Genomic DNA, 17,636 nt, shown 5'->3' on the forward strand with positions numbered 1-17,636 from the left:
TAGGCATTTGACTGAAAACACATTTTGATGACCAATAGTTGAGTCAAAATTTTCACAGATGTGTCATTTTATGCAAACTAGGCCTATGTTGGGATACACCAAGTGTCTTTGACAATTATCAAAAGGATACCTTTAAAATAGATATGTGTAACAAATGCTTCAGCAAGATGCTTTTATTATGAGATTATGACAATATTTTGAAAAGTATCCTTTCACCAATGTGTAACAGCAGACTACCAATAATGGTCTAACACACTTCCATATACCTTCCGACACTAAAACCTCAGAAATAGGAATACCAGTTGTACAAGTCCACAGATAGTCATGCAAGAAAGCTTGCGAGTAAAGCCTATTACATTTGCATGCACATTTTAAAACAATGACAAAAAAATCCCTTTATCCCATAAGAAAATCTTTACTTTTGCAAGCAAATGGTACCCTCTGAGGCAGAACTTTTAAAAGATGTTAACTGCTGTCTCTTGTCAGAAATAGGAAATGTTCTGATTTTATGCAGCCTGCAATCTAAAAAACCTGAACAGTAGGAGTTTCTCGGGTGCAGCCCCCACCTCTCACCCTTAGATCACAATCTGACATTTCTTCATTCAAATCCAATCTCAAAACTTACCTCTTCAGTCAAGCCTGCCATTATTTTTTTCCATGGTCATACTTTACAGCGCAGTGAATAGATGTTTCTAGATACCAGTGCTTTATGAGATTTATTATTATTTTGTTATAATTACCAGATGGCAGGTATATGCATTTCAAACCAAAATAGATAGGACAACCTTGCCACCTCTTTTTTATTCGTGTTTACAGAAAAAATACCTCATTCGAGTAATTTAGTAACCATTCTATTTCATTATGAATGAAAAGGCAGTGGCAGGATACAGAAACTTTTCCTGAAGATAGAACCCAAAATAAAAAATAATGATTCACCTTATAGACATCAAATGTTTCCAAGATGGCATCAAAGCAAGTATAAAGATCATTGAGGAAGTCCACTACTTCCATGGGGGTGCTCATGGCTGATAGTTCAGTAAATCCAACGATATCACTGAAGTACAGTGTCACTTGCTCGTAATATTCCCCAGGAAATAAATGCCCTTTCTTAAGCTCATCCGCTACGGCTCTGGAGAGAGGAAATCGGCAAGAAAAGAATATTAAATGAAGGAAGACTTTATGAAAAGGAATGAGAATTGCTCTCGAGCTTATCTGAGGTGTTTTCATTATAGGCTGGATGATTATTTTGAAAGGACCCAAAAGGAGTTGATGAAATGTTCTTGTTGTTGAATCATTTGTTTGGGGAGTTTAACTGCAAGGCGTGTGTATAAGGACTGCATGCATGATGAGCTATTGATGTTTTTATGGTAAAAGAAGCAAATCGTAGCAACTTTCCCAAATTAAGTTCAGTCATTAACTTAGTTTATTTAGTGGTTAGGTTTTAAGGAAACCACTTTAATATCAATTGTATATGCTAACAAGAGAAGATTATTAATAATCACAGGATTGGTTCAACAATGTGCAATATTGTAATGAACAAACAGCCGTCATAAACGGTTTTTGTCCGCCATGTTGGATTTTGTCCGCCATCTTGGAGTTCTCACCATTGAACCTTAATTGGATTTTAAGTGTAGAACATTGTTTTCTACTGAACGTATAGAGGGGTGTCATTCTATGTGTTTGCCTAGGTATGTCCCCTTCACCTTTGGCTGCAGTATTCTCCCATTTTGACCTATGACCTATCATAGATGGTGAATTAAACGAACTGTCATGACTTACTGTGGTAACATCCTATACAGTAAGGCATCGGTTTTCTTTTTCTCCTCGAGAAGTTGAGCCGTCCTGCTGGCTACCACATGCTCCAAATTCTCAGTATATTTTTCCATTTTTTCAACCATACTGTCCATCAGGTTCGATTCTTTTCTAGTAAAATAAGAAGAGTACAGAAATGTTATAATAATAACATCAAATACAACTGTGTAAATACCCACAGCTGGTTTAAAAGACAGCAAAGGAAATTATTTTCCCCTAAAAGATAAATTTTCGGCTAAAAACGATGTTCGAAATCCTCCGCTCACGACTTCTGCCGACCATGAAACCTTACTTGGTAAAGAACAATGGGAGAGCTGTTAATAGCCTAGTATAAATGTTTGAAGTTCTGTATTTTTAGAGAAGGGGGTAATTTTTACTCCTTGAAGGCAGTGGACACTATTGGTAAATACTCAAAATAGTTATTAGCATAAAACCTTACTTGGTAACGAGTAATAGGGATCTGTTGTTAGTATAAAACATTACGAGAAACGGCTCCCTCTGAATTAACGTAGTTTTCGAGAATGAAGTAATTTTCCACGAATTTGATTTCGAGACCTCAGATTTAGAATTTTCGATCTCGAAATCAAGCATCTGAAAGCACACAACTTCGTGTGACAATGGTGTTTTTTATTTTTAATAATATCTCGCAACTTCGACGACCAATTGAGCTCAATTTTTCACAGGTTTGTTATTTAATGCATATGTTTAGATACACATCCATCCAGCCGCATCCGAATCTGTTATACATTTAGAGTATAGCCTTCTAGGGAATGTATACTTGTGGTAATTACTCAAAAAGTTAATGACCATGAGACCTTACTTGGTATAGCACTGATGGGAGAGCTGTTGATAGCCTATTATAACTGTTTTAGAAGCGAACCCCTTTGAAGTAATGTATTTTTAGAGAAGGGTTTTAATTTGTACTCCTTAAAATTGTATTTGAGAAAGACTTAATGAAGCCTTTTCTTATAGGCATATTGAAAGCACACAATGCAATGCAAATAGGTTGTTTTTCTGTCATTTTTTTCTTGCAACTTCGATAACCAATGGAACCAAAACTTTTTCAGGTTTTTATGTTATGCATGTGGGGAAACACACAGAGAAAATTCTGGTCTTTGACAATGATACAAAATTAAATGCCTTTTAAAGACATTGGACACTATTGGTATTTGTCAAAGACCCGTCTTCTCACTTGGTGTATCTCAACATATGCATAACATAACAAACCTGTGAAAATTTTAGCTCGATTGGTCGTCGGAGTTGCGAGAAAACTATGAAAGAAAAAAACACTCTTGTCACACGAAGTTGTGATGCGCTTTCAGATGCTTGATTTCGAGACCTCAAATCCTAAACTTGAGCTCTCGAAATCAAATTCGTGGAAAATTACTTCTTTCTCGAAAACTACATCACTCTTCAGAGGGAGCCGTTTCTCACAGTGTTTTTTACTACCTACAGCTCCCCATTACTCGTTACCAAGTATGCTTTCATGATGATAATTATTTTGAGTAATTACCAATAGTGTCCACTGCCTTTAATTACAGAGCCCGAAAATCACACAATGTGTTCCTTTCATCTTTAAGACATTGACCAATGACCAATAGGCCAAAATGCACACTCAGGATGCATCATTATTATTATTCTTTTTTATTTTGAAATGAAAATAAATTAAATGAAAACCTACCCCTTTTTATCCATGGCCCTCAGACGGTGCCTGATGACATTAAAGTCCGGCCGGTCTTCGGGGTGCTCCTCCCAGCAGTGTGTCCTGAGCTCAGTGAGACGGGACACCGTGCCGTCTGACTGGGGCAGTTGGGTCGATAACCAATCGTCTGTGCTGGCCGTCATCTGCGGACGGAATGGGGGCTCTTCGCGCTTCATAACGCGGCGAATGATAACTGTTGGGCATCAAAATATGGGCGAAATCTTATAATATTCAGATTTAAATATTTGGGACAGTATTATTAACCTTTTCTGAGTAATTCTACTTAATGGTTTTATTTATTGCTTGCAAGTTGTGTTTGTTGTTAAATGTTTAATGTGATAACGTTACAGACAATTTACATACCATAATATTTGAATTAATTATTCGAACCGAACTTTTATCGTGGGAGCAACAAAGTAAAAAAAGAAAAGAAAAAAAAAAGCCATTGGGAAGGGCAAGGGCCCCCTACCCACTACCACCACCACAACAACAATTACAATGTCCCAACAAGAAGAACGTACTGATAAATAACTAACATAGAAATAAATAAAGTAAAACAAAAACAATTCAGTCTCACAATTTTAAGGAACAAAACAAAATGCTTTTTTGGTAACTGAATCATAATTGTAGGATGTTAATTAAAAATCTTGCAAAAATGAAGAGAAATTCCGCCACATTATTTTACAGTACGTTGCGTTCAAATAAGTCGTTTTGAACAGTCGTAATGTTTTGCCCTGTTTCGGCCCTAAAGAGTTTTGCCCTTTAATATCGGCAAATTGATTGAGAACACCTTTAAAGCCATTGGACCCTTTCGGTACAGAAAAAAACCAAAAAAATTCACAGATTTACAAGTAATTTACAGGGTTTACAGAAGGTAATGGTGAAAGACTTCTCTTGAAATATTAGTCCATGAAATGCTTTACTTTTTGAGAAAACGGTAAAACAATATAAATTCTCGTCATGACACGGCGAAACGTGCGGAAACAAGAGTGGGTTTTCCCGTTTTTTTCTCCCGACTCCGATGACCGATTGAGCCTAAATTTTCACAGGTTTGTTGTTTTATATATAAGTTGTGATACACGAAGTGTGGGACTTGGACAATACTGTTTACCGAAAGTGTATAATGGCTTTAAACTTGTATCACACCCACCTTTAGAAGACAATTCAGCTTCCTGATATGGAGTCGATCGACTTAAAATCTCCTCAATCAAGACGCCAAAAGAATATACATCCCCCTTTTGTGATCCCTTGGTTGGAAGTTCGTGGCGAAGCAGCTCAGGGGATGTCCAGAGGAGCTCTGAAATCATGTTAAAATAACAAAATAATGTTATTGATTATTTTTTGCCAAACTGAGATGAGATGCATCATTGGACTTTGAAAGAGAAAACATGTTCCAATAGCTTTCAATAAACGAACAATACAACTCTGAAACCATGTTAAAAAAACAGCATAATTTCACTGATCAATTTATCAAACTTTGTAAGCTGGATCATTGGTATATTAGTAAGATAATGCATAGTTTCCATTTTAAACTCACAATACAACTCTGAAATTGTGTGAAAATGTCAGTAAACCGATGATTTTATGAAATGACTTTTTGGGATGCATCATTGGATTTCGGAAAAACATGCATTCCTCTGAAATCATGTTATCAAAATATCAAAGATTGTGTCATAGAAAAAGCGCATTGAATTATATTCCACAATACATAATTAAAAATAGAAGAATATTTTGAAGTGACCGGAATTAGGCCCTATGTTCTTTTTTCTTGTCGTGTTGGTTTTATTACAAAATAGTGATACATTACAAATATAAAAAAACCATACCAATCCAATAAATGAGATAAAGGATTTTTTTATTATGAAAAATAATTCAAAACTTTTCTGCGATTTTAATCAGCAATTGAGGTGTGGCAGATGCACTCGACGCTTAGGCTTGATTTAAGTCCCATCCCGTGCAATACAAGGTCATTCCTTACCTCATCGTCAGAAAACTATTGTTGTATACATGTACTCCATGTTCTGCGTTACATAATGTTAGGGACCTCGCAAGAAAAGGGACTTGAGTAAAGTCTATTCGACGCTCAGCCAACTGGGCCTTATTTCATATAGAGCTGCTGCCCTTAGCGGAAAAGAGCAGGTACCAGTCACACATTGTACATGCGACATGGTAGTTTTGCTGGTAACCGTATTCTAGTAAGCATAATGTTGATGTGCTTAGCTGCACTTTTTGTGCTCAACCAGCTCTATGACATTGGGCCCAGGTCTTGTTGGAATTTATCTGGCTTAGGAATCTCCAACACAAAATAAACAAGCTGAAAAGATAATATCTGTAAGCTGTGTGATTAATGTTCGCCCCAAGCCTTCTTCCAATAACTATTTATAAAATGAACTCTGGTCTAAAGGGACTCGCGTGTGAATGTTTGGCGTCCTTGTGCTGATTAAAAGTTATAATGTAAAACATCAACAAGATTTAGATGATGATTATCGTTAATTTACATCTTTCTTAAGATATAGTTGCTACCCAGCACTAAAAAACAAATTGTTTGCAAGGCCATTTTTAACAAAGCTATAAATTAAAAGCTAATACTAAAACACAAGCTATGCTGATGGTTGTGAATATCATGAAGTACAGAAACCAGAACTACAATTGTTTTTTGTTTTGTTTTTGTTTTTTTGCCAAATTTTACTTTTAAAATGCATGCTTATGGTAAATACCATGCAGTACACACTTCAAAGTTTTTAAACACAACGGGTAGTGGTGGAAACTTTTTCCCTGCGCCAAATAAACTCACTGCTAACGATCAGTTTGATCAGAAATTAAGTTTACATTGGTGTTAGAGTAACAATTTAATCGTAAACTATTTTCTCGAAAATATTTAAAGATAAATATGACGGTGTCTCACAAATCCATTTGTTGAGAGAAGCGCTTTGTAGTGATACCTCCTCATTTGCTAATAGTGTTATCAGCATTACAACTTAGATCAGCTTGTTTAAAGATGCTATGTCAGATTTTTGGCCCCAAACATTAAAAAATAGATTTGTTTGAGTGAATGGTATTTCAAAGAGTATCACCCGCTCTAGCAAAAAAAAGTTTAACTTTTACTTTTAATGGTCAGGAACCATGACAAAAAAATAAAACGTTTCTTATAAAACACATAAGAATTGGTCACGTGATATATTGTCGGGATCCCGACATAAACAAACTTTTAGCACTTGATTTCACTGCTACTAATAATTGGCGGACTTTTTCGAGCAATGGCTCAAATGAAGAGCTTGTAACTTTATCGACCCCAATCAAAATACCTATTGAATTTTAAATCAATTTTTGGGGGTAAAATCGGCCAAAAATCTGACATAGCATCTTTAACATAAAATAAACATGAATGTTTAGTTCTGTTAGCTTTTTATCGGGGATTTTCGTAGTTACAAAAGTGTAGCTGATACTATTTGTAGTCGGAGTTAAGCCGGCAGCTTTGTCTATGACGGAGATTAAGGAAGATTTTGGCTGTACATCCGAATGAAATATAAAGGTCACTTCGAATTTGGTAACAGTTTTGAGTGTACGCACATTTCCTTCAAAAAGTAAGGTTGAAAGTGTATCAAAAAAGATTAATTCATCTAATGTGTAGGGTTTGAAACTGTGCAAGGTGGAAAATAATACGGTATATTGCTTTAAGTTTTTAATTTATTTTATTTTCCGGACAATACGATAATTATAAAAACAAGCAGAGGCCGTCCTGGGAAAGGCAAAAGTAAAAATAAAAAAAAAAAATAAAAAAAAGCTGTCATCAAAAAAGATGTGCCCTCCCAAACCTTGCTCGTAAAAAAGGTAAAATTGCAATAAAGCAAAAAATTGATCTTTTTTAGCCCCGATGTAAATTGAACATCTGTTATTAGAAACACTAAAACTCACTTCCGAATCTAGCTTCTGGGTCAACAATCTTCTCCCCCGTTCCTTTTGACATATGGAAGGAGACGACTCCGAAACCCGCAATTTTGAGGACCCACCGGCTGTCTAAGTAGCAAAGATTTGAGCAGAGTAGACCATGCGACTTGATCACAGTGTTGTGGAGAAACTGCATTCCCTGTGGTGTGTGAACATACAATGTTTTAGTTTTTAGAATGAAGCTCAACTTTGGAACATACATTTTGCAATAATGCTCAAACGAAACTGTACGGTTTATTATCTTATACAATACAATAATACAATACAATGGTATGTACTGTTTTTAGGAAAATAACCGGTTTTTCAAAATTGCATTTAGGACTGTTTAAAATTAAGACTTTGTTTTATATCTTTTAAACAAGGTCTTAATTTTAAACAGTCCTAAATGCAAATTTGAAAAACCGGTTTTTTTCCTAAAAACAATACAAAGATAATAAACTGTATAGTTTCGCGCTTTTATATAAACAGAGTTTGATTTGGTACATATTGAATACTTTTTAAAATCAACTAATGCACACATAACCAAAGAAGGAACTCGACTGAAAAGACAAGTCTTTTATAATCAAAATCAGCTCTCACAAAAGTTACCATTTAAACTTGTTTACTACTGATAAGTTGTATTTTTTGAGCCGACAAAATTGTCAGATGGTAGGTACGCTCTGAGCTTTAATGGCAACACGGACTTGAAAAAAACTTACCCTTGCTAGATCTTTAATGAAGGACACTTTGAAGCTGAGGTCTAGTTTAATGTCATCATTGGCCAGTATGTTCTTAAGATTTCCCTTTGGGCAGTACTCGGAAATGTAGTAGAAATCGTTGCCACCTCGCGTGGGGAAACATACCCCAACAAATCGAGTCAGATTCTCGTTGACCAACCATCGCATCTGCACGGAGAGAAGAAACAAATCCGGCTTCAATTTTAACTTTATTTTATTTGTTTATTCAAATACACACTTATTTCCATTCTGCCAAGCGAAAATATCCACAGTTTGATAAGCAGAGGCTTGTAAAAAAAAAAGCCAGACAGACAAGGACACAGACAGACATGCAGACAAAATGACGGAAGAACACAAGACATGACACAACAAGTTCGTAATATTAGCAACAAGATGGCAGAACAGTTTAAGTAGTTTGAAATGACAACTGCTATTTAATTTAATGTAAGAATAGTAGAAAGGAAATGTAGTAATGAAGTTAAGGACAAAGTAAGCCTTTGGAATTTTAAACTTCAGTTGTTTTAATGCTTTGTAAAAATGTAAAATGATTGTGTACAAAACTAAAACATTTCATTTCAAAAGTTGGTAGCGTTTTGGAAAAATCCGGAGCGGTTATGTACAAGCAGGAAGAATAATCCGTAACATGACTTAGTGTTACCATCGCTTGTACTTATTTATTGAATAGATTTCCTCAATAAAACAACTACCTCTTTAAGTTCTTTCTTCGTAGTCTTGTTCAAGCTCAACGTGTTACCCATAACTGCTTTCCTCAAAAGAACAGTCTCTGATTTGTACTTGGCCAACTGATAGTCGGGTTCCTTAATTTCACCAAGTGCTTTTCCCGCGTTTTCTTGGTGGACCGAGCGGCCCGTCAATGTCTGTTGGCTAAGGAGTCGGCCTGAGACATTGGGCAGACGGCACATTGAAGGGGTACCTTGGACCTGTCATGAAGAAAATCGGAATATAACTAGACAAAAGCTGTTCCCTGTTGTTTTCCTTCAATTAAGTGCTTCAAAGTTTTAAGATCTGATTTTAGGACTGTTGACTCTTGACCTTTGACAGGCTTAACACCTAAACCTGGTCTTCTGATACAGAATCTTAAGGAAATTCTAAACAAGAAATAAAGGCCAACATGGGGTCGTGGTAACCCTTGTATAACCTTTAATGCTCAAAGGATTTATAAGCGAGTCTCTAACAACAACAAAGTTTGAAAATCGGTTGTGTAGTTCTTGCGATATGGTCCTCTTTCCGGTTGACCCGGAAGTAAAGGTCGACATGGGGAATAGAAGGAGGATCTTGTAGATGCTGAGTTTTATTGAGATAATGAGACAGTAGTTAGGGCCCCTATGAGTGACTCTTTTGGCTGCACTGTGCTAATATAAACACAGGAGATCAGTTTACAAATTACCAGGACAGGGAGCAGATTCTTCGATGTTATTTACAAATACTTATATTGATGTCACACGGGATTGTTAGTGAAGACGGTGTGGTGCCGTCTTACCTTTTTTTCTCAAAAAAAAAAAAAAAAACAGTGGATGCTCGCCACAATCTTCGTGCTCAATGATAGTCTATGGTTGTTTTTGTGATTATTATGTTTGTGGTCCAGTTATGGTAATGTTGAAAAGTAAGGGGAATTATAACATTGGACGAAAGCTATTATAACGTTAATTCATATTAACTTGAATTTCAAGAAAGCTAAAGACTACCCCCTCTCGATCTCTCTCTCTCTCTCTCTCTCGGACCATACGATTTCTTTCTCTTTTCCCTTACCCCTAGACTGCTTTGTTGCATCGACAGGAATGTTAGCTCCTCTATTTCAATCTGCCAGTCTTTCCGATAAATATACTTTCTGTACTTAAAACTGAAAACAAAACAAAAGAAACATCCAATATTAAGCAAGTGCGTTGATTTGTTCATTATCTCCCATAAATGGATGCATTGTTCATCTGATATTAAATCAATTCAAGGCACTATAGGTGCCTTTACAGAATGGACACAGTTTCATAGGATAGTATACAAATAATGAATATTTATGAGTGCAATGGTGCGAATATGTTCATGAGTTGAAAGATGGAATGTTCTATTCAACGAGGCGGAGCCGAGTTGAATGGAACATTTCATCTTTTAAAGGCAGTGGACATTATGGGTAATTACTCAAAATAATTATCATCATAAAACCTTTCTTGATTACGAGTATTGGGGAGAGGTTGATGGTATAAAACATTGTGAGATACGGCTCCCTCTGAAGTGACGTAGTTTTCGAGAAATAAGTAATTTTCAACGAATTTGATTTCGAGACCTCAAGTTTAGAATTTGAGGTCTCGAAATCAAGCATCAGAAAGCACACAACTTCGTGTAACAATACTGTTTTTTCTTTCATTATTATCTCGCAAATTCGACGACCGATTGAGCTCAAATTTTCACAGGTTTGTTATTTTATGCATATGGTGAGATACATCAAGGGAGAAGACTGGTCTTTGACAATTACCAATAGTGTCCACTGTATTTAACGGAGTAACATATTATTTGCACTATTGCACGATACAAAGTATATAGCCCCAACATGAATTTATTTAGCTTGTTTGTAAGCCATATATAGACCCCTCAACCCACCTTACGTTATAACCCTTATCCCAACTCATTAAGGGTATGCAGCACCGGTAGCTCAATGTGTGCACAGGTTGCTAATCCTTCTCACTAACCAGATCTACCCTCGCTTGTATACCCATTCTAATACCCATGGTATGATGAGAGGGCAATTCCATGGTCAGTCGCGTTACACTTTTCTGTGTCATTTCTTGATCTTGGTGCTAGTAGTTCTGTGTGAGATATTCTTTCCACTAAAGTTTATAGACTGATTTGTACTTGACACCCAAGGCTTTGAAGTGATGATATTAAAAATGTTGTGGGCTTTGTGCTCTGGATGTTATAACGTTGTAAAAAGCGGTCAGTCGCATTACAACAAAAAGGACATGGAAAACATTCACTAGTCACAATTCAAAAGTTTCCTCTAACTAAAAAAACTTTGGAAAGTTTTACTTCATGCAACACCCAACTTTTATACATAAGTATCGATACTTATATAAATGGTCAGCAACTTGAACTTATAGGTATACATGGCAAAACCATGGTCAGTCGCATTACGGTCAGTCGCATTACAGTTTTCCAGACAATGTAGCCATGCCTACATGGAGCCCAAGCTGAGTTCTTATTTGCCAAAATTGGGTTCATTCCTTGTCAACAACTAAAACTAAACTGATTTCATAATATGTTAGCTATAACTTCTAAGTGGAAAGAAAGTTGTGACAACATTTTTTGCTGGCGTCATGTCCATGTTTGGTTTGCTTGGAATTGCCCAATAGTCAAGTGTCTTACTCGGGGGGCATTTGTCACGACCGTAACTCGAACCCACACTCTGACATGCGACCAGAACTTTAGTTTTATGCACTAAATATAGACCGACGATTTAATTAATTTAGCCTCATTCTTGTATGAACTATTTAAACTTTGAATTGTAATTGTCTTAGAACAAAGTACATGAATGAGACATATAACATAACTTTTTCATAAAACGTAACAATCAATTTCATAGATTTTGCAACATTCAGTTCATCCCAAACCAGTCCTTGAAGTATTGAAGTATGTTCAAACACAAACTGTGTCTAACCATGAAGGAGTGAATCCCTTGTAACTACATCAGCAACCCCCCCCCCCCCTCCCTCGCATCTACTCAACTGACCGATGTCTTGTTTGTTCCGAGTCTCTCAGCAAACACAAGTCGGTAATTTATCAAACAGTTAGATTTATAACTGTCAAGAACACGTCAGCTAACAATACAAATATAGGCCTTTGGTCCGATCGCTTTCTGTGAAACATAAAATAGCATTGATAATCACGTGGTTGGAGCGTGAACGGTGGTCCATCATGTGCTTAACAATTTACAGAAAACACAATAGAAGGGTTATAGTTTCTAGGAAGTCAGACAAATTCCCCAATGTCCAAAACTCCATACCGAAAAGGAATTCCGGTTATACTGAAACCGACTCCGTATAAGTCAGGATCCACTCCGAGTCGTGACTCAAATTGGATCGATATAGGCCCCCCTAGTCACTTAAAAAGATATAAAATTATACGGGGTTGTCAGTTTCCATGTTAAATTCTTCCATAGTTTTGAACCAAAGAAAGTAAGTCACAAAAACAATGTAGGGGATACTGAATTAATCGAACCATTCATTGCTGCATGTCTTCGATCTCATTTGGGGGAAATGGCAGAGGGGACAAAATGGGCAAAGGGGCAAGGGTTCTGGGCCTAATTCATAGAGCTGCTAAGCACACAAATGTGCTTAGCATGAAATTTCTTCCATGATAAAAACAGGATTACCAACCAAATTTCCATGTGTTGAATGTTGCTTCTTACTGGTATTCAGCTGCTGTATGCTTGTCCTGAAAATCACGTGGAAATTTGGTTGGCATTCCTGTTTTTATCAAGGGAGAAATTTCATGATAAGCAAATGTTTGTGCTTAGCAGCTCTATGAAAGTGGGCCCTGGGCGGGAAGGGTGTGGTTATAATATCTTCGTATACACAACTTACCTTATGTAAGGAATGATCATTATCACCACTAACGTTAAGACCGACCCGACGACTATTGCCGTAACGATACCGCTATCTGTGAGAAGTCAACATGAAATAGTTACATGGTTACATCTCCATCGGCTCATGATACGATGGGTTTAAAGGGGGGAGCGAACATTGTATAAATACTGTTTTGTTTGTCGCATTTTTGAGAATTTTGCTCTCAATTTATCACTCAATGTTAAGTACGTGTTTTTTAGAGTTTGTATGGAGAAAACAGTTAAACGTATTTAGAAGACGATCTTTTGTTAAGGATTTAATTCCCTTGAATTAAATTAAATAAAACCCAATTGACATTGATCGTGAAAATACAATTACAAGGGAATTCACAAATCACGATGTATACTTATGTGACATATTAACACTATAGAATTATAATGTAGTAAAGTATCACTATATGATGATCTCTAAATGAGTTGGGGTGGTTCTGAAAAGAACAGTTGGTTTCAACTGGACATCTCGATCAGTATGCTTGACTCCGTCTTATATTGCAAATCTCCTTGTACCTTATGCCCCCTCTCGCACTCTTCGTTCTTCTGCTAAGTCCCTTTTAACTATTCCTAGAACTTCCTCATCATATGGCGATCGTTCCTTTTCCGCTTGTGCTCCTAAACTTTGGAACGCTTTACCTAATAACATCAGGCGCTGTAGTTCTCTTCCATTGTTTAAAAACTTGCTTAAAACTCATTTATTTAAATCCTCTTACACTTAGCTCGTTACATGTCTTGACAGTAGATTATTCATTGTATAATTTTGTATTATGTTCTACATTTCTTTTTTGTTGTATGTATTGTTTTTTGTTCTGCGCCGCGGAATAGGGTCTTGTACACTAGATAGATGGCGCATTATAAATGCATTATTATTATTATTATTTATGCTCGGTTTGTCTTCTGAGCCAAAGGGCAATAAACTTGTTACATGTTTTCAACAGGTGCGGGCCATAATCTAGATTAGGAGAATTTGGCTCATGTTATATCTGAATAAACCTTGTTGCTTAGTAATGGTGATGATATAGTCCGACGAGAGTCGACTTTGTGATGATGGTGATGATGATAATGACGGGTCCGACTCTTCGTTGACAAAACAAATAGTTTTCTGAAAAAGATACAGGTAACCATGATTGTGTGTATCTACTTGCCAGGTGGATGTTCTTTTGTCTTGGCACACAAATCCTCAAATATTTGTGAAAAAAAATCATGTACGAAGATATGGTGCGAATAATGGTGCCTGCGGCTCGGGCCTTTATCACACGACAACGACCCTGCAAGGTTTTTAAACGGCCGTTAAAGAACGAGTCACTACTCTTTTTATTCCCATTCATAAATGCCTTTTTGGTTAAAAGGCGTAACAAAGTAAGAAACTCTGTAAAACTTATCCGTTTCCGACGTGCTTGTTATGACTGAGACGCCTATTTCCGACAGTTTCCGGTTCCGTTCGTGCGCGTATAGCCTTAGTGCAACACGTTCTCGTTTTCCTTTCACACACAGCGCGGCAAACTCACCTACAGCGCCCGCATCGCCCGTAACAAGAAACGTCTTGCACCAAGACTAGCGCGGAGTATCCGCTCACAACCGGTTATAAACACTGGTCATTGTCAAAGGTTTAAACACCCCCCACGTGACGCGCTCTCAACCAATAGGAATAGCGAAACTGTCTGAGGTATTTATGAGTTCCTTATAATATGTTTGTGTTGGTGTTTTAGTTTGCTTTTAGTGTTTTGGTGCTGCTGCTGCTGCAGGCTGCATGCTGCTGCTGCTGTTATCCTGTTATCCACAGTCATGCATGCCAGTGAATTTGTTGTTGCTGCTGTTGTTGTTGTTTCTACTGGTGATGTTGTAGTTGTTGTCATCTTTGCTGCTGTCGTTGGTTGCTGCTGTTGTTGTTGAATGTTGTTTGTTGTTCGTGATGTTTGTTCATGCGAGTTTTTATATACGTGTGTCATACATTTTGTTGTGTTCTATTCACCAAGAAAAGAAACACAAATATTATTGAGATCAATTTATATATTATTTGTTCATACCAAGGCATTTTTCTCCATTGTAGCCACATTTGGGTTCTCTTGGTATCAGTGCACCAGGCCATGATATCTCCTCTCCGGCTATTGGCTCATAGTCCAGCTGTAGCCCACTGATGTAACCAACGGCTTCAAAACTAGTCCCTTCCTATTCCAAATGACAACAAATTTCAGAAAATATTCAAAACTGGAAGACAGTGTTTCTACAGTTTTTCTCCAGCTGACTAATACAAAACAAAAACTGTATACGTTCTTCATAAAACATTCTTCTTATACAGCTGAAGAACTAAATATTATGAGTAATTACTAATAATTTCCTCCTTTAAAAAACACCTTATTGGTCTATAGCGAAGACTGCATAACGACACACTGAAAAGCAAAATCCGCACGTTTCGGCTCTTTTGATGCCATAAGTATAGTGTTTGAACCATCCATGCACATTACACGCACAAAATGAATAAAATAAGTGGGTAAAAAATGTTGTGTAAAATATTACACGATTACATAATGCTTATGTTATGTATTATGGCTACTTTAAGGCAAAATGTTGTCAAGTTTCAAATCAATCAACATTCATCTCATAGTGGGAGAAAATATAACAAACTTATTAAGTACACTTATTTAAGTCTAAAGGCAGTCAAGAACAGGTCAAGAATATAATTTATGACAATGAAAATGTGTAAGATAACATACTTGTATAGTAAGGACCCACCATTAGCATGTGCGTTAGTTGAAAACTAATTACGGGCCTGGCTCTAACTCTCAAAAACTTACCTTCAAATCAAGAAGTGAAAAGTTGGCTACTCTGTCGCCGGAACTATCAAGCGTGACGTAGCCAGTCATACCTGAAGGAGAGAGAGACAATAACAAGAAGTCTTAAAGTATAATTAAAGAGAAACAAACATATTTGTGGTTCTCGTTATAAACTTTTAAAGGTTTCAATCTGAAATGTCAGTGATTGTGAAGTTTTTATATCCTGCAAAAATTGGAATGTTAAAATTGGCAACATGGGTGTTGTTATACGAACATAGGTTTTCTGAAGTTGTATTTTTTTATAATTGATACAAGACACGTGTTGTATGTACAGACACGTGTTTTGTTTGGTTGTATAAGTTATAACTACAGTTCTCTTTGGATTATGAAATCTCGATCGTTTTGCCCATAACAATTATGATGTAAATATTGTTTTTATGAAATTATACCGAAGAGGGATTCAAAATTAATCTTAGTGTGTTATAATAGCACAGGTATAATTGTTGTGGTATAAATTAATGTTATTTTACAGGCACTGGACACTATTGGTAATTACTCAAAATAATTGTTAGCAAAAAACCTATCTGGTAACAAGCAATGGAGAGCTGTTGATAGTATTAAACATTGTGAGAAACGGCTCACTCTGAAGTAACTGGTTTTCGAGAAAGAAGTAATTTTCCACGAATTTGATTTCGAGACCTCGGAATTAGATGTCGAGGTCCCGAAATCAAGCATTTGAAAGAACACAACTTCGTGTGACAAGTTTTTTCTTTCTTTCTTTAATTTATCTTGCAACTTCGACGACCGATTGACTCAAAATTTTCACAGATTTGTTATTTTATGCATAATGTCGGGATACACCAAGTGAGAATACCGGTCTTTGTCAATTAATAAAAGGTACCCAGTGCCTTTAAGCCAAAAGCGAACAAACTCAAAATCAAAAACAAATCGCTAAAATCTCGTTCTTTTACGATTGTCGTTGTCACTCTTAATCGCAACCGCCGTATCTGATTAGAGTTATTCATTCTTGGTTGATGGTGTGTTTTGCTTAGGATTGGGAAGTAATTTACCCCACCCCCCAAAAAGCAAAAATTATTTGCTTCATTATAAACTCAAAGATGCTATAGGGAATTCAAATGAATAATAATGCGCACGTGACTTACATTTCAAGGTTTCTGAAACATCAGTTTAATTACAGTAATTCATTTACATCGTAATGAGTTCCACTCACGCATGAATCACATTAAAGCTAGCATCAGTGTCTATCATGCTCTTTTTCTTCTTCTTCTTTTCTCTCAAAAGTGTTATTTGACATTTCGGAATTCAATTAATCGTCTTAGTTTAAAGGAACATCAGAGAATTGGAAAGAACAAAACTAATCTTTATATGACCACAGATTTGCATACGACTTTTACGGTCTAAGTGTTGATATTAGAAAACATTCCTTGCAATATTTCTGTCTGAAATATCATATTTTTATTTGATGAGAAATACATTTCCCCGTTTGGAATTTATCGCTCGGTGTGCGTATTATACTTTTTTTAAATCGATGTCATGCAAAAATGTGAAAATCGGTTTTTCACTATTTTCTCGTGATCCAGGTGGGCGATCGATCTCAAACTTCTACAGGTTTGTCAGTTTATGTATTATGGTGGATTACATCAAGTGCTTATTGCCACTGTTTTGTTAGCAAAAAAACAAAAAACAAAACAGTCCTGTAATGTTCCTTTAACAGCTTGTGGGAGGCATGGTGAATTAAAACGCATTCAATAATTCACTAGGGTGATCTGATGCAAGCTTGGGTAGATCGGCGGCAATTTCCTCCTCCCACTGACTAAATAAAGATTAAGCTTTAAACAAAAATGTGTATCAAAAAATTGATTAACATTTACAACTTCTCGGGATCTCTATGCATGGAATAAGGTCTGGGAAACCTGCAGCTGAAAACAAGGCTGACTGTTGTGTATTTTATTTGTTGGAGGAAAACTCTCAAAGCAATCTACCTTCAATAAGTTTGTCAAACTACATGTAAAAGTTATGCTTATAAATGTTTTAAT

At 36.4% G+C, this 17,636-nt stretch overlaps 1 protein-coding gene across 1 annotated transcript in view; it reads right to left on the bottom strand.

The window, feature by feature from the left end:
* The window catches only part of LOC117294711 (atrial natriuretic peptide receptor 1-like), a 33,832-nt gene that overhangs the window by 2,917 nt on the left and 13,279 nt on the right, over window positions 1–17,636 (bottom strand). The window contains exons 5-15 of the mRNA XM_033777222.1: window positions 15,601–15,671; window positions 14,833–14,974; window positions 12,771–12,846; window positions 9,949–10,039; window positions 8,886–9,119; window positions 8,161–8,346; window positions 7,430–7,601; window positions 4,665–4,811; window positions 3,494–3,707; window positions 1,780–1,923; window positions 937–1,129 (exon numbers count right to left, since the gene is read on the bottom strand). Coding sequence (XP_033633113.1) covers window positions 937–1,129; window positions 1,780–1,923; window positions 3,494–3,707; window positions 4,665–4,811; window positions 7,430–7,601; window positions 8,161–8,346; window positions 8,886–9,119; window positions 9,949–10,039; window positions 12,771–12,846; window positions 14,833–14,974; window positions 15,601–15,671 — 1,670 coding nt within the window. The remainder of the gene's footprint in view (window positions 1–936; window positions 1,130–1,779; window positions 1,924–3,493; window positions 3,708–4,664; window positions 4,812–7,429; window positions 7,602–8,160; window positions 8,347–8,885; window positions 9,120–9,948; window positions 10,040–12,770; window positions 12,847–14,832; window positions 14,975–15,600; window positions 15,672–17,636) is intronic.

This window comes from Asterias rubens, chromosome 9 (genome assembly GCF_902459465.1).
Source record: "Asterias rubens chromosome 9, eAstRub1.3, whole genome shotgun sequence".
NCBI classification, from domain to species: domain Eukaryota; kingdom Metazoa; phylum Echinodermata; class Asteroidea; order Forcipulatida; family Asteriidae; genus Asterias; species Asterias rubens.